This window comes from Opisthocomus hoazin, chromosome 2, assembly GCF_030867145.1.
Source record: "Opisthocomus hoazin isolate bOpiHoa1 chromosome 2, bOpiHoa1.hap1, whole genome shotgun sequence".
Classification (NCBI taxonomy): Eukaryota; Metazoa; Chordata; class Aves; order Opisthocomiformes; family Opisthocomidae; genus Opisthocomus; species Opisthocomus hoazin.
In genome coordinates, this window is record NC_134415.1 from 65,804,242 (window position 1) to 65,821,444 (window position 17,203).

The window sequence follows — 17,203 nt, forward strand, 5'->3', positions numbered from 1 at the left end:
AAGCAGTGTCTTACTGCCCCTCTATTTCCCAAGCAAACCCCGTGGCTCACAGCACCCTCTGCCCTGTTAGTCAGGAGCTAGGCTCCAGGTCTCACTCCAGAGCCCTCCTTGTGCCTCTGGAGCGGAAGCAGTGTTTGGAAAACCCTACCACCTCACCATACAGTCTCTCTGCCTCTAGGTACACCCAACTCAATTATGATGGTACTAATCAGCAACATTCGTAGCACTGGCCAAAGCAGAAAAGTAAAACTGGTGACTACCTTTCCTGAAGAACAAGGCAGAGATCTCCAGCAGTACTTAAAACAGCTCAACGGGAACTGACTGTGTTTCATACAGAACTAACAGTCTATTCACACTTGAGATAACTGGAATAAAAATGTAAGCCAGAACACAAAATAAAGCATATAACATGATGTAGTGGTCAATAACAAGAGTGAGGTGAATGGGAGAGCACAACATAAAATAACAGAAACAACTGCCACAAGGTCACTGAAGTGACTGCTAGAAAACTGCTGATCCCCATTTAAATGGCCAAGTGGACGATTTACAGACCCTAACAGAACCTCCAAATCCAGCTGCAGCAACCGGTTCATCTTTTCTTCTTCCATGGTTATGTATGGCACACACTACCACCTGCTGGGCAAAGTCCTGAACTAACCCAGTAACACAGAAGGAGTTTTGTTGCGAGAACTCCTTTACCATCGTGTTTACCTGATGCAGAAGCAAAACAACCCGGGATGTGTGGAGACCATATAGTGCTGTAAATGACCCCTTCATGGCCTCTGAAAGTGCATAACGACTTCCCCACAGCTGGATCCCACTGAATAAAATAAAAAGAAAACCGTTGAGGTACACATTCAGTAAGAAAGGAAAGGGTTTCATACATAAAACAGCTTTATACGTACGAGAAGGACTAATCGAACTTCTTTTTACTACGTATCATGAAAAACATTTGTATACTTAAACTGATATCAATTGAGAGATAAAGCAACATCTCAGTTAAAACAAAACTTCAGCCTCAGTAATAAAGAGGAAAAGTTAATCAATGCTGTTTCTTACCACAAAGAACTATCAGATCCAAAACAAATCACATTTTTCACCTTCGGCAGAAAAACAACATACCAGCTTGGCTGTTTGATCCCATGAACCAGACACCACTAGCTGCTCCCCTCTAGTTTGGCTCCAGTCAACACTATACACCTATAAATGATATAACAGCCTAGTTTAGAAAGAGCATTAGAATACAAGCTTGAGACTGTACAAAGTTTCATGAAACAGACTTGGATTTGCAGATTGTATCATAATCAGCTAAAAACACACCAGTCAAGCACCACAAAGCTGCCAACAATGCTATTTACCTGAACAAAATTTAAACATCTCAGTCTGGCATTAAAGGTACATATAGGCTCAGAAAAGTATCCAAAAAAGTAAACATGGGCCAAAACCGGGGGGGGGGGGGGGGGGGGGGGGGGGGGCAATTTACAACAAAATCCACAAAGACCGACCATCACAAGAAGTGTCTACTACTGTAAAAGCCATAATTCAGACTTATTTCTTATCTCTGATCCAATTTTATTCAAGTATCTACGGTTTCTAATTGCTAGCAATGTAAATGCCATCTCTCTTCAGAGCTGACTACGCAGTTGACTTTGAGGTTTTAGCTGACTAACAATAAATGCTTTTTTATGATATCTAATTCTCATGAGAAACATATGCCATAAACTACTCCTGATTTTCATCTTATCCAGGTTCTATGACACTATTTTTACGAATCACATCCTCAAACAAATAAAATCAAATGGAATTAAAAACTCAACTTCTCTCACGACTAACCGTTTACGCTATTAAGAAATTGCTTTTCACTCTGTAGTTGAAACAAGCTCCCTCTCCTCTGACAGTTTATTCTAACGTTGGTCCCCACCTTGACAGAGGATACCTTAACTCCACCCTTCACTGCTGATTTTTCAGCTCTGCTGCCTCAGTGGAAACAAATGGTCTAAGATAGTTCTTCAAATTACTTCAAATATTCAACTCTGAAAGCCTCATGAACATGTACAACTTCCACCTTCAAATGCACTGTATCTTCATCTACATTAAGGAAGATGCATTCTATTCCGTCTAGTTTTACCTCACACTGAAATCGCTCCATAAGCTGAAGCAGAACATGAACAATTTCAGTGCTAAGGTGGATACATATTAGCTGAAACAGTTTATTTGCTTCACCTCCTGACCCAATCAGACCTTCCACGATGCGTCTTGGACACGTGGCCACTCCCTACCCGTAGTAGGTGGTACAGCTCTCAACAGTCAGGCCACCAACCACCACGGATTTGTACTCCAGCTGGGACAATCTAGTTCCAGCACAGCACTGGACAGAATCTGCAAGTCAACATACTAGATGCTGCCTTTGTCTTGGGTAGATGGAATTGTGCATTAAACGACAGCAACCTTGTTTTGAAGGTGAAAATGTTTGGACCTGTGTCACCAGACAAAAGAGCAGAGAAAGTGGAATGAAAAAAAGTCCAGCAAAAGCCAAAGTCTTCTATGAAAAGTGTCCTGTATGAGAAAGGAAAAGGAGGTATCATTTAGGAGCTACTGAGCATTTTCCTTCCTAAGAAATATTTCAGTCCATGCTAGATCCAACTTAAGTTAATTGTTTCTCATCTGTTTGCTTATTTTCCATAAGTGGAAGGCAGCCACTGCCCACTGAAAAACAAAGTGCATTACCCGGAACCTTCCTTTTTTATTTTACAATGTCTTGCTTCCCATATACTGAAAGGCATATTGCTCTGGCACTACTTTGTGTTAGCTTCCTTCCTTGAGGAGCTTATAATCCAAACGTGCATAACATTCAGATAGTACTTGACCAAAGCCAAATAACAAACCGAGAGGTAATTTTTTTGTTTTTCCAAACCGTGCCTTCACCTCTTGGCTCTTCTATTTTTGTCAGCTAACTACCAGTACTACAGCTCATTAAAACACCCTCTCTTTCAACCTGACTCCTCCTATTAAAATAATAACAAAAGAGACACACAAGTACCTGCTCATGTTTTAAGAATGGAAGACATCACGGTTCTCTAAGTGGCTCCCAAACTGCTTCCAACACTAGCCTCTCTCCTTCCCCCTGAATCTGAGTGATGGCCTGCCTTCACCTCCTAAGCCGTTGCTGTTTGGAAGTGTCCCTCAATATATCACTGTGTAGCATGCCTCTTTCCCCCAACAGCCCTACGCAGTCAGCTCAGTTGAAGTGTTTGGCTCTCATATTCACATCCAAGATTTTCCAGAAAGAAATAATGTCTCTGAGAAATATGCACCTCTGTCACACAATTCACCTAGCCCCACATATCTGGGATGTATCAGATCTACTGCACAGATAAGGCAACTCGCACGCATGGCTTGTGGCTCACTCGCAAGCTATCAGCACGTAGATCTGCTGAACACATCTCGTGACACGGATCTGCGCACATGCGCCAGCCATGGTTGGGACTGCCCAGCACTCTGCAGCTGCATCGGAGGCAATGGGACCTGGGCAAATTCTCCTTCAGGCAAGAATTACAAACAAAGCAGACAACAGGCTCACATAAAGCAAGAGCTGTTTTCTGTTTGGTGTGTGACAAGTCCAGGTAATGGGAAGAGAATGGAAAGAAGAAGGTGTGGAGAACCAAGTCAGGTTCACTTTTATTCTTCTTTCCTTTTCATGCTATCATCCAACATAAATTTATAGATGTTTCATTAGAAACTGTGTTGAACAACTGGGAAAGACTAATAACATAGCATAAACCTTAGTCATTAATCTCTTAGTGCTTCATTGTCAATCACAAAATACATTAATACTAGTTTATGCCTAAACAGCAGCAAGAAATGCCTCAGGCAAGATGAAAAGATGATGGAAAAAAACCTAAAAACATTAAAAAATAGTTCAAAATAAATGTTCAGGCTCACTTTACATGACAAATTTAATTCAAGCATTCTATTGTCTCACATTCCAGTGAGACTTCATCAAAACCAAAGTAAATTAGACTAATTTATTCATGAGATTCACCAGTTGGTTAGTGGTGGAATAAAATTAATTGTCCTTTGATAACAAAGATGCACTTTTAAATTAAAAATGCACTTTTTTTTCAAGGAGGGACAATGATCTCATTTAGAAAACAAGAAACACATCCCTGTCAATCTTGCATTAGAACTATTATAAAGTGCAGTGACAAAATTGTCACTAGAAACACCAGACAGGGATTAAGGATTAGGAAGGTACTCAATCATTTTAAAGAGCACTGGCTGACAGTGCTTACCACAACCTATTAGGTACATTCCCTCTGAGATCTACCCTCTTAACACATGTTTATAAAGAATCAATACAAACCTTTCATATCTCACAGTAAACACTCAGACCATGTTTCCTGTACTGTCTCTCTAACTCATGGTTGAATGCATCCACCTCCCCATGCTACCTGCTAAACTAAGACTTGGACACAGAGATGTTTACTTCACAAACAACAGATGGTGTAGCAGAACCAAAATAAACTTATGGACAGAATTTCAATGAGAAAATGATAGAGGTAAAAAAAAAAAAAAAGAAATGATACTATGCTTTGCCTACATCTTTTTTTTTTTTTTTACTACCATCAGCCTTTGAACACGATCATAAAATCCTGATCACAACTACAAACTCATCTTTGAAAATTCTTTATTTACATAATGTATGTATCAAACCAAAGTAGCAAAATTACAAAGAAATCAGGTATAGAAGACAGACTGTCATGTAACTGCAGTCACTCAGCTTTTAGCTTTGTGCTTCATATCTGAAAACTTCTTGAGGTCTTTGTGAATACAAAATTGGATTCTCTCCATCATTTTTTATTGACTAAATATCCACTAGGTTATTTCATTCAGATTTATGTAATTTAGATAAAGCTTCAGTAATCCACGCTAAATCTGATTGCATCTCAAGTACAAAGACTCAACAGAAGTGAGCGGAGATTTAGAAGAAAGGTATGAAAAAAAAAAAGGGGGGTAGAAAAATGACTTGGGGGAAGATAAATATACTGAAGCATAAATGTCCTTAAAAATATGCAGATATGTTTATGAACATTAACATAACATATTTCTCTATCCATGTTGCACTGCATAAAGAAACTGAGATTTTAAGAAAATCAAACGCAATAGTATCAAACCAAGGCTAAAGGAACACACGCCATCCCAATATTTGACTACTGTCATTCAAGTAGGATCTCACAGATGCTGGGATGGAAAAGGATAAGCAGCTCCCAGGTACAGCAGAAGTCCTAAGGATCTGTATAATGTGTATCATTCTATATCCTCGAGGATAACACTGCCATATACTTCAGCTGTCTGATTTAGACCCATCCAATAACACTCTCAAAAAATCACGGAATGACTGCAGTACTTTCATACAACATAATGATTACTTAGTCTATAAGAAACCACAAACACTGTTCCTGAATATATCAGATGTATGTAATTAAGTGGTACCTACTACAGTGTATGAATGTACAAACAAATGTGTACAATAGGAAATTCACTTTACATTCAAAATAATGTTGTTCTAAATTCAAACCACAGACCCAAACAAATTTAAAAAATAGACAAGAAAACCCACTGTTGAGTCCACAAATAAATCTTTTAATAATCCAAACATTAGAGCTTCCATTAAATTGTTCAAGTTTGCCTGGTTTACCTCCTGAGTGTGCTCTTTATAAACTTGCAGGGGACCTTTTGTTTTAGCTGTATCCCAGATTTGCAGAGATCCATCTCCGCTAGAAGTGATCAATACATGTTCATTGTTTTCACTCCAGGTCACATCAAATAGGCCATCATTCCAGTCAAAACTAAATCAGAACAATGAAGATATTTGTCCGTGAGAAAGCACCACATAAAAGTCTGGACTAGTTACATGCAAAGACAGTATTTCTTTAAATGACCCTCTTTACTATTCTAAACAGCATTTTTATGTATTTGAGTTTCCAGTAAATCTCCTTACACGTAATTTGTTATAATGTCAACTTTTACAACCATACGCCAGAATAGGTTGACTAAGTCGAAGCATAAATGAGCCAAGGTCCTTCCACACACAGAGAATGAAATCTGATTTCAGTCTTAGACTTGCCAGGCAAACAGAGACAGAGGTATCCCATGTCTCAGTCCGATCTACGGGTTCTCCAGGATGTTGCTACATAGTAGGAGCCCTTTGTCTGTAACAACCGTGGTAAAGAAATAAAACTGTTTGTGTTGCGAGAGCTCTGTCCAATTTACACCATCATTATGAAGCTGAGTCACAATGAAAAAACAACAGAAAGATAGTCATGAACGTATTAAAGATCTCTACACTCCCTTAAAAAGGGGCTTTCAATGCACCAACAATTCATCATATGGGATCTGATACCATCTATTAGTTGCTCTGCAACAACTATCCATGAGGGTGCTGTTATCTGATGGTAAATACGAATTTATTTACCCCTTTTCGCTGAAGGCTCAGCTAAGCTAGCGTTAAACTTCAGGGTACCCTGCAGTAATGATGAGCGAAAGGCACGCAGACAGAGCATTTCAACAGAGAACATGACACAGCTTATGGCTCAGGAAGTTACAGGGCTTTCTACCACAAAATAAGTGGAGTCACTAGAAACACAGATATGAACAGCACTGAACCAGAGTACTTAGCAGAACTAACAGAGTATTGAACAGCTTCAAAGAGCCTTGCTTTATAATTATGAATTAAAAACAGTTTCTCTGTAATGCGATTAACTATTTGTTAAGCATTTCTATTTCAGCCCTCTTGACAACTGCTGTTTCCAAACATTCTTTAAAAAAAGGTAGGTCAATGATGGTCAAGTATTAACCCTCCTTCCTAACCTTTCTCCTCCTCCCACCCAGAACACAAATCAAACTCTTCTCAAACCCTTAGAATACTGGATCTCCATGACTTTGGTCAGTTTCCTGCTGTATTTTCAGTATAAATCAATAATAAGGTCATAAATCTAGGTGGCAATGCTCTGTTCCTAAAAAGCTGAAACTTTTAATTTCCAGCTAGGGCAGAGAGGTTGCTTTTTCCTGTATAGAAATAGAATGTATAGAAAACATTGCCAGTTTTCTACAAAATGGTTTACACTACAGAAAGGGTACCTTCCATATTATTTCCAATAACAAACTCCATGCAATGTAAACCCATCCATCATCTGTATGAAAATACAAATACATTCATTTGTACATAAATACAAAGACATGTATTCAGTAGATACTATAGGATGGATACAATACTTTTTATTTCTAACAACAACCCAAAATATCTGGGTTGTGTCTTGTACTCACAGACATATAACAAGCTTTTCTCTTGCAAAAATAAAACACAAACCTACATTACCTCCTGAGCATAACAATCCCGGCTTCGTTTTGCTCCAGCACTGCCAGAGTTCCACAACCTAAACCAGCAAAATAAAACAAAACATCACAAGCAGTTCTCCCATGCCAGAGGAAACTACTACAGTTCTGAGGTAGCTCTGGCGTGCAAATACATAGGGCATCTGAACTTTAAGAGGCCAGACAATTCGTTGCACAAATGAGCGCCTTGTTGTCTCATGTTCTGTAAAATAGTAATTCACTGACATCAGACCGGTTTTTGTTTGTTTTGGGTTTTTTACTCCAGTACAACTGTAGGTGTGGCTGGAAAAGAAACAATTCGCGTAAAAAGCGTAAGAGCACATGTTCCCCATAAGCCTCACATTACAGACACACCAGCACGGGGTTGCTTCTCATCTTTTTGACAGCACAGCAGACACAACACCTTCCTCCCCGAACGCAGTAACACACACAGAGCTCACCAGACACGCAAGGTGCGATTCTGTTCTAAGGGAACACGCGTGGGTACCGCTCTCCCACCTGACCGAGGTGTTGTCAAAGTAATCCCACACTTAGGCACTTTGAAGAAATTCTTTACAATGAGGGTGGTGAAACACTGGAACGGGTTGCCCAGAGAGGTAGTGGAGGCCCCATCCCTGGAAACATTCAAGACCAGGTTGGACGGGGCTCTGAGCAACCTGATCTAGTTAGCGGTGTCCCTGCTCGCTGCGGGGGGGTTGGACTAGATGACCTCTAGGGGTCCCTTCCAACCCAAAACTTTCTATGATTCTATGATTCTATTCAAAACGAGCGCTCAAGCAGCACTCCCCCCCCCACTGGGAACCGCAGAGGTCCCAGCGCTGCGCGGAGCTCCGCCCGCCTCCTCAGCCGGGCGGCCGGGTCGCCAGGGCCTGTCCCAGCGACAGAGCCCAGCAGGGTTGAAGTTCTGAGGAGAAAACAAGGGCAGACACGTCATTCGCACCGCGCTGCGGTGTTTCCCCTCGGCCCCGTAAGGTCAGCGCTCCGCAGGGGGGGGTCTTGCGGGAAACGCCGGCGGGAAGCGGGGGCCCGCGGCTGCGGGAGCGGCGGAGCCCGGCGGGTCGGGGCCCTCCGCCGCCCGCTCCCCGGCGAAGCGAAACCAACGCAAAGGGAAACGCCGAGCCGCTTTCACAGGCGCCGGCCGCCGCTCCGGGCACCCGGGCTTCCAGCCGGCAGCCAGTCCCCGCCCGCATCCGCCAGCGGCAACGCACGCGAACAGGCTATCCACCCCCCCCCCGCGCCCGCACCTGCGATGCCGTAGTACTGCGCGGCGGCGCAGGCCACACGCCCCGGCCAGTAGGGCGAGAACTCCGCCGCGTAGCCGTGCAGCCCGGGCAGCCGCAGCGTCCCCATGGCCCGGGCCCGGCCCTCGTCCCAGCCGCGGAGGAGCAGCCGCGCCCCCGCCCCGCGCAGCGCCCCGCCGGAAGCGCCCCGCCCGCCGGGCGGTGCCGGAGCGGCGGCGCCGCCATTTTTGGCGATGGCAGAGAGCGGCGGGGTACGGTGTCAGCCCGGCGGGCCCGGCTGGGAGGGAACCGCTGCCGGCTCTAGGGGAACTGCGGCGGGCCCTGGTGTCCCGAGGGCTGGGTGCGGCTCTGCCCGACCCCGCGGCGGTGCGAGCTGCAGCCTTGGGCCGCGGTGGCCTATCCCTGCGGTGTGGCCTTGTTCTCTGAGCTCGCCAGAGGAGAGCTGCAAGCCCAGGAGGGTCTGCTGGGAAAGGTGTCACTTGGTACTGTTTGGCTTCTGTGCGTGATCCCTGACTAGAGGCCCTCTGCCCCAGGCCAGGCCTCTGACCGCTCACGGTCCGTTTCTCGTGATAAACAGTTCTGCAAAACGAGGAGGAGATTGCTTCCGAACTCCAAAAGCAGTCTGTTCTTTATACGCCATGTAAGACGCGCACCAGCTGGCGGCATGCGCATCGGCTTTGAATGTGTGAGGTGTTTTAATCATAGCGTAGGTACGTGTGTTACCTAGGTGTCATTTTCCCTTTTAAAAAGCCCTTCTAAGCTATTGCGTTCTCTAATTTCTTGAATAGCTTTGCATATTTTATCATCATTCTTTTGTGATGGAGTTATGCTTTGTGGAAGTCCTTTTACGAACAAGCTCAAGCCTTCTCACCCCTGTGACAACAGTTTGTCAGTGCAAGTTTTGCCTTTGAGAGGAGGGAGGCGTTCAGGCTTACAAAGTAAGCATTTCAGCAGAGCAGGAGCTGCACCTTTTGTTATAGTCTGTCCCCTGTGTGACATACAGGAATTTAAAATACAGACAGGGATGATTCCAGCTGGACACAGACTAACCTCATTAGTTATAGTGACCCATCTACATGTGTAAAGATAAAAATACAAAGTATTATTTCACACATTAGGAAGGTACCGCAAAAGGCCAATTAGATTATTTAATCAAGGTTGCATCATGGAGCTTGGAGGATAGTTACTTGCTCCTGCTACTTGGCCTTATGTTTTAAACTAAATCTTGATGACAAAACCTATTGTAAAGCCACACAAATGTCTAATTGCTTAAACTGGCACTCAAATGCATATCACTGAACGAGGCAGAGATCTCATGGTAAAAATGAAAACAAATGTTTATCTAACAGCCTCCAGGATTTTAGAATACAATCAATCCAAATTCAGTGCAAGTGAAGCTCAATTTAATGTATCCTTTGGATTATCACAGCAGCTCCCAAAGTCTCACAACTGACAATTTATAGGCTTAATTTATTGACAGACATCAGATGAGATCAGATGTTTTAAACCTGGGCCAAAGGAATACCTTACTGAATTGGCTGCTCCGGGCCAAATTCCACCAATTTTAACCTCTGTGGAATCTTTTTCAATCGATGTATCTTTTCAGAATGGAAGTTGCAAGACAGTTTTTTGAGCAAGGGTTTTCAGAGTAATCACCCTTTGCGACAGGGATGCCAGTAAGGACATTTGAAAAGGTACACAGCCACTGCAGTGATGCAGTAAGTAAATTTGGACACGGCCCTTTGCAAGGTGTTGTTTTGGAGTCAAGTGCTTGGTGGTGTAAAGTCCAGTCGCTATATGGACAACTTACCGCTGACGTACCTGAGAACTGGAAAGGTTTCATCAAGCGTGTTTTCAAATCTAGTTCATCTCTTGCAATGAGTGAAATTCCGCAAAGGGGTTACGCAAACAGGAAGCTTTGTTTTAAAGACAGATTAAAAGAATTTTCGAAGACATAAAGCTCGAGAAGTGGGTAAAAGGCTACACGGAAGTTCCGAGAGAAGGACTAGTTGACAAAACTTTTTTTTCCCCCCACAGAACAGCTTGTGCGTTCAGGTTTTGAAGATCCTCAGAAGGACGAAGCAAAATAATATGGGGAGTGAAAGTATTTGCACAGAAGATTTCAAGGTAGAGTAACAACTGAAGAAACAAAAGCTGTTTTACAAGCAGAGAGAGAAGGGCCCAGAACTGCCGAACATGACTGTATTTCCTCCGCAGTCCCTGGGCAGCTGACTAAATTCGAGAAACGTGAACGCCCGCCGATCCCAGCAGCGTTTTAGGTGCCAGGGTGGAAGCCGAGCGGTCTGTCGGCCAGCCCCGGACAGACGGATCCCGCGGGCAGCGATAGATGGCGGCCACGTTCCACGCGAGAACCGAGAGCCCGCAGACAAATTCCCCAGCTGCACTGAGATTTTTGAAGTTGCTCAGTGCGCAGCTTTGCGGCTGCATTTGTGCTGCAGCCGGGTCTCCGAGCTCAGGTCGCAATCATACCCCTCGTTAGCGTTAGAACAGGTTAGAACGGATGAGATGAGGTTAGAACAGGTAGATGAGACGCTTACAGCAACATCTCTGCATGCAGTTCACCTTCTTTTCAGTCCACTGGGCTCTGTTCTGTTAGAAACACACATCTCTCATTTCCTCAGCGTGCTGGCTGACATCTAGCTCAGGTGCCGGTTGGGCTGATAACCATCACTGCTGTGCACACAAATCCTTACAAAACCCTTGCCGGTCAGCAGAAACAGTTATCAGGAAGGCTTGAGTCCAAGTATTTAAAGGTGTGAAAAGAGCTTTTCTGCCAGAGAAAGTAGATTGTGAGCTATTCCCCCACGTGCAAGGACAGGTGGCTTGAAACACTGAAAACACTCGGGGACTGCAATAAACTCTTTTTTCTGTCTTTTAGTTACTGAGCCATTCATTAGGCTTCATGCTATCAAGATTTTCTCCTGCAACAGTGAATGCTTATTGACTAATAGAAACATGGAGATGTTCCCAGCTGAAATTCCCATACAGTCATAAAGCTGTATGAGTGGAAGCTTTAAGAAAAGCATTTAGTGTCCTGAGGTTGCTGATAAGATTGCAAAACTGGCAACAGTGAAAATAAACAAATGAAAGTCACCAAGGGGGTTGCGGGAATGAATGCAAAGGGAAAAGGCTCCCCTCGTATGGGGAAAGTGAGGGTTGTGGAAGTCAGAAGGAAGAGACAGCGTGGAGGCTTTTCTGGAAGTTGAAGAGAACAAAAGAAGCGAGAGAAGGAAAAGACACTGGAGCAGAGGAAGATTTAGACGAGGAGATTTAGAAAGAAGTGTGAGAGTTATTGTGGGGGAGAAGGGTGTGAAGCAAGAACAGTGCACGTTCTTCACCATGCTCACAAGACCAGGGCTCCAAGGACAGCCCCGACTGATGAAATACCCGTCCCCAATGATGTATCCACATTGCTCCATCGGCTTTTGCCGACTGCCACTTACGTGCACCATGCTGTAATTTCGTAAGCAGATCCCTCATGTTGCTCCTGTTCCGTGATCAGCTGCATCCCTACACAGTGGCCACCAGTGTTTATTTACCTGCCCCTTGGTACTTAAATATTGCTTTAAATGCTCAATGTATTCATAGATTTACCACTTTTTAAAGATTGGCAGCTGACTGCCTCAAAATACTGCCCTCTCTGTATTGAACATAAAGGCTACTTCTGACCATCTACAGTCATATACTTAGTCTAACTCTTTAGGACAATTTTTAGAAACAAGTTTTTCATTTCAGTTTAATCATTTCTACTGCTTGTTAGAGTTCTGGTCTAACACTGACAGAAATTGCATTAGTTTATGTAGTTTCAATATCTCATTCAGGTTTTTGTATCTGTGGATTTCTTTACATTCTTTTTTTTTTTTTTTACACCCATAATTGAAGTACACTCGACCTTACTCCTGCAAACTTATTTGTCCTGCTTATCAGTGAAGGGTTTACAGTTATCCTCAGTCTCACATTCCTACCTATTATGCTGTAGTTAAATAAGACAGCCTTAAAGTATGGATGAAATTTATCATCCATCGTAAACCTAGTGTCTGTAGCAATGTATTTTAGTCCAATCTATTAAGTCCATCAGCACTACCATAAACAAAATTCAAAATGCATATCAGTCTAGACTAATTTTTCTCCCTCTGCTGTACACTGATGGCCATAATACATGAAAAATATAACTTGGACAGAGTTGTGTTAAACACATCTATGTTTTAAATTTCATCTGTATAAATCAGGATACATCGGAACTACCTTTTTTCGTCTTAGATCTTGTTTACACTAGTTTGGGTGGCTAAATCAAGCCGGTGGCATCTGCCATATGCTGTTTGTCACTCATCAAAAATTGCATTTATATTTCCAACTGATAAAGTCGGGAAATACTAGGAGAGTAAAATTATAATTGGGGTTAAACCTAAAGGCAAATGATGTATAGCTGTAAAAACATTTGATGAAGAGAGGGTCGCTGTTTCAACAGGTTCACAGCTAACTGCTTGTTACAAGTTTCTGTCATCAGAAAAAATGCAGCGGGAACAGGGCGATGCTGAATTGTGACTATATGCAAACCATCTGGTGCTAAAGATGTTATTTTTATAGCACTTGAGAAAGGAGTGAACAAGGTAAGCGTACTTCTAATAACAAATGGGGTGTTATTTTGGTTTTGAAACGATCCCTTGAATTATTAGCTCCTAATCAAACGTTAAAAGACAAGAGCTCCTAAATGTCTGATCACTCACTCGAGAGAGTTCACAGATTAAAAGATATGTTTTCACTTCATAAAAACGTGGGCAATTTGTGTTGGTTATTCCAGATTCAACAGCATTTTGCTTTTTTTTTTTTTTCCCCAGTTGAAGGCCCAACCTCACTCCCAGCCAAATCAGTAGAGAAACTAACCTGAGTCTGGAACAGAGCCGGTGCTGGTAATGAAGCAAGCCTCACCAGCCAGCAGCGCTAAGTGGAATAGCGTGCTGCTTCCGTCCCGTTTTGGTCCAAGGCTTCCTTCTAAGCCCTGACAAACACGGGCTGCTCTGGAGAACAACAGAGATGCATTGTTCTTGCTTCCCCTAAGGTGATGTCACTGCGATGCTGGACGGATTAACACCGCTTCTGCATTTTGCGGAAAAGGACATTATTCAGAAAAACACTGATTGCCCTTCAGGCTGTGGCAAGAAACAATAACCTACTGTATCTGGCAGATTAGCAAATATTAACTTTTCCCTGTAAATTAGTCCTTAGTTTGCTCGTCGTCTTCCCACCCCATTTACGCGTCTCTTATCAGCAGGAGCAAGCGCCAGGCATATCTGTTCGGAGCAGGGGACTGCGTGGCGCAAAAGCAAACAGAGCTACTGAAGGTACTGCGGTGACTAATTTTTCTAATTATTCCAGAACTGATCCTCTGTCTACAGAAGTTGTGGAAAACCATGATACGGGAGCAGGCTTCCTGCGAACCAGCTGATTAGTCTTAACGAGATCAATTTCAACAGGATGGAGCTATTGATATGACATATAAACATGACGATAAATACGTAGAGAACTATTTTTCCTCCTTTGCTCCTCTATGTATTTAATAGAAACCCCTAATAATGATAATAAAATTGAATAAATCATCCAGTTTCACAGTATTTCTGTTCAAAACCAGACTGCAGAAGTCTCAGCGTCATTTCCTTCTCAAATCCATTTTGAACTCCTCGGAGATTCACTCCTGGCCTGCGAATAATCTGAAAGCTTGAGGCGTTCTCCCTTCATGCTACGCATTGTTTCAAATGTCAGAGGACGTTCTCCTCGAGCGGGTGGCCCTGCCGTACAAAGCTAGCGTAGCCTTTGGCTACGTGCTACTTGTTCCAACTAGTTTTCTCTTCTGTGAAGACATATTTTTGCTAATTATCAACCATTCGAGCATTCTTGACAGGTAAATTCCAGCTGAGCGTAAGAAACCGACGTCGGGGGGAAGCTTTGCAGTTTCCAGGCTCAGCCCTTCTAGAAAAAAAAACCAAACACCAAAAAAGGCAGTAAATGGTAAAATCCCTGTAACAGGACCAGGTTTAACGCCGGGCCGTTACAGGACCGGGGAGGGTCGCGGCCTGACCCCACCGGCTCGAAGCGCGGCCGCGGGCTCGTTTTGGGGGGGATAATAAAGAACAAAGCTCGGCCGGGAAGGGGCGCCCGCAGCCCGGCCCCCCCCGCCGGCCGCAGGTACCGCCGGCTCCTCCCGCGGAGGCCCCGCCCGGCGGGAGAGCCCCGTGGGGCCGCGGCGGGGCTCTCCCGCCCCGGGGCCCCGACTCGGGGCGCGGGGCGGCCGGGGGGCGGGGTTACCCCGCCCGGGGGCGGTGCCGGGGGCGGTGCCGGGCCCGCCTCAGCCCGCGCCGGCAGTGGCTCCGCGGCTGGCGCTCGGCCGGGGCGGGGGCGGTGGAGAGCGGTGCCGCGAGTGGTGGCTGCCCGGGGCGCGAAGCGGCTGGAGAGAGAGCGAGCTCCCGGGGCAGGAGGAGGAGGCGGCGGCGGCGGCGGCGGCCGGGCTGCCGGGTGTCGGCTCGCCGGGTAATCCCCGCAGGTGCGGGGGAGAAGGGAGCGGCGCGTCATGGTGCCGGCGGCGGAGACCGAAGGAGGCTGCGCTCGTCTCCCCGCCTGCGGCAGCCCTCGCTAGAGCCCGAGGGGAGCCCCCCGACCCCCGCTTCAGCCCGGCCGCCTCTCCCCTCCAGCGGCTCGGCGGGACCGTTCCGGGGGCGGGCGGCGCGGCATGGCATCCGCCTGACCCCGGCCGGCGCGGCAGAGCTCCTCCGCCGGGATGAGCGACGGCAGCGAGGGGACGATCAGCGTGCCGGTGCCCGGCCCTCCCGGCGGCGGCCCCCCCTGCGAGGAGGCGCCGGGCAGGCGGGCGCAGGGGCCCGACGCCGCCGCCCGCAGCCTCCTGCCCGACTTGGCCGCGCCGCCGACCGGCTCCCTCTGGGCTGAGGACGGCGGCGGCCCGGGCGCCGCGGCCAGGGCCAAGGGTGGCGGCCGGCGGACCGCCGTCACCTACGTGATCAACGAGGCGAGCCAGGGGCCGCTGCTGGCGGCGGAGAGCGGAGCCCTGCACAGCCTGCGGGAGGCCTGCGAGGCGGTGGGGGCCGCGCTGGAGACCCTGCACTTCGGCAAGCTGGACTTCGGCGAGACGGCCGTGCTGGACCGCTTCTACAACGCAGGTGAGGAGCGACCCGACCCGACCCGGGAGCCGCCGCGGCTGGCCCGGGCCGCCCCGGGTTCGGTGAGGGGCGGCGGGAGCAGGCGTGCCCCCCCCCCCCCCCCGCCCCCCGCACCGGGAGGCAGCTGCGGGGTCCAGGGGGCTCGGAGAAGCAAGTCTGGCACCAGCCCGGGTGGCTCCAGCGCTTCCCTTCGTGCCGACGCGGTTAGCTGGGACGCTCCGGGCGTCGGCTGGGTGAGACCTGTGCGGGATGGGTGGGCTGGGAGAGGGAGCTGCGTCCCCCCACCCCGGTCTGGCGGCTCTCCCAGCGATAAAAAAGAAATCGCAGCGCCTTCGCCTGAAGGTGTGGCGAGCCCGGGTTGTGTGGTGTGGTATGCCTGGCCCCGCTCTTGAAAACAAAACAAAAAAACTTCCCCCTGTCTTTTTTTTGTGTGTTTGTTTGAACAGCAGGTATGTGGTGTGAATGTAGGATAAAAAAGCCCGCTTACTAGACTTGTGAAGACTTAATACAACTAAGGTTATAGTACTGAATGAATGTCTTCTTGCCCCGAAAAAGTCAGGAGCGGGAAGTTGACCTGACCTGCAATTTTAAGGTTATTGTGTGGCGTGGTTTTTGCATATGGGAAATACATGCAGAAAAATAAGCATTTAAAAAGTTTTGGCTGGTGCTGTGGTTTCCCCCTCTGCTGGGGAGAGGGGAAGAGGAAAGAAAAAAGGGGGCAGCAAGCCCGGTGGGATTGTATCTGGTTTCCACGAAAGCGTCTTCAGCACAGATCTGCATGTGTGGGTCAGCTCTTTGAAACCCTGCAAGCTGTTCCTCGTGGCCTGCTGCTTTCGGTTGCTTGAGGCGGGAGATTCCGAAGGGTGCAGGCGCAGCTTGTCCCCTGTGCCCCTCGCAGAGATGCGGTGCGAGAGGTGGCGTTCTTGGGAGTCAGGGGAGCTGCCCTCGCGGGTGGGCCATCGAGCTTCGTTACAGGTCCCGCACTCTCCACAGGCAGAGAAGAGAGACTTCAGGTGTTGAGCACCCCGACACCCCTTCGTTCCGGGGCAGGTGGGACCCGAGAGTCTCTTTGGGTTCTGTGGCAGAAGCAGCCTTGTAGTGAGGCTCACGGAATTGAATTAACCGTGGTGTTTTTGTGTCTCTTGCGTTGGTGAATTTTCAGACTCTGAGCTGTGCGGTGGGCGAGGTCTCTGTAGTTCAGGGAGGCTTTTCTTGTAATGGGAGATTTGACTTGAAGTGGGCCCCTTTTAATTCTGGCAGTAGGCGTCTGGAATATAGCGCTACATAACTGCACACTTATGTAATACGATTTGCTTATTTCAGTGGCTTTTGAGCAAACTGTGTAGATGTGCAAACATCACTTTTTCTTTCAGTGCT

General features: G+C 46.6%; 2 protein-coding genes and 1 long non-coding RNA gene across 4 annotated transcripts in view; 2 read left to right on the plus strand and 1 right to left on the minus strand.

Annotated features, from left to right (window-relative positions):
• Positions 1–8,789, minus strand: part of PEX7 (peroxisomal biogenesis factor 7) — a 47,495-nt gene extending 38,706 nt beyond the window's left edge. Inside the window, exons 1-5 of the mRNA XM_075413963.1 lie at positions 8,640–8,789; positions 7,379–7,436; positions 5,699–5,849; positions 1,123–1,200; positions 712–820 (exon numbers count right to left, since the gene is read on the minus strand). Of these exons, the coding sequence (XP_075270078.1) occupies positions 712–820; positions 1,123–1,200; positions 5,699–5,849; positions 7,379–7,436; positions 8,640–8,745 (502 nt within the window). The 5' untranslated portion in view covers positions 8,746–8,789. The remainder of the gene's footprint in view (positions 1–711; positions 821–1,122; positions 1,201–5,698; positions 5,850–7,378; positions 7,437–8,639) is intronic.
• On the plus strand, positions 8,214–14,219 carry LOC142360569 (uncharacterized). 2 transcript variants are annotated; one of them, XR_012763172.1, is made up of 4 exons: positions 8,214–8,367; positions 10,674–10,763; positions 13,126–13,267; positions 13,496–14,219. It is a non-coding gene; the product is annotated as an uncharacterized LOC142360569 (long non-coding RNA). The 2 variants fall into 2 exon arrangements; XR_012763173.1 differs by lacking the exon at positions 13,126–13,267.
• Positions 14,220–15,291: 1,072 nt separating this feature from the next.
• The window catches only part of MAP3K5 (mitogen-activated protein kinase kinase kinase 5), a 107,172-nt gene continuing 105,260 nt past the window's right edge, over positions 15,292–17,203 (plus strand). Inside the window, exon 1 of the mRNA XM_075413961.1 lies at positions 15,292–15,826. Within this exon, the coding sequence (XP_075270076.1) occupies positions 15,430–15,826 (397 nt within the window). The 5' untranslated portion in view covers positions 15,292–15,429. The remainder of the gene's footprint in view (positions 15,827–17,203) is intronic.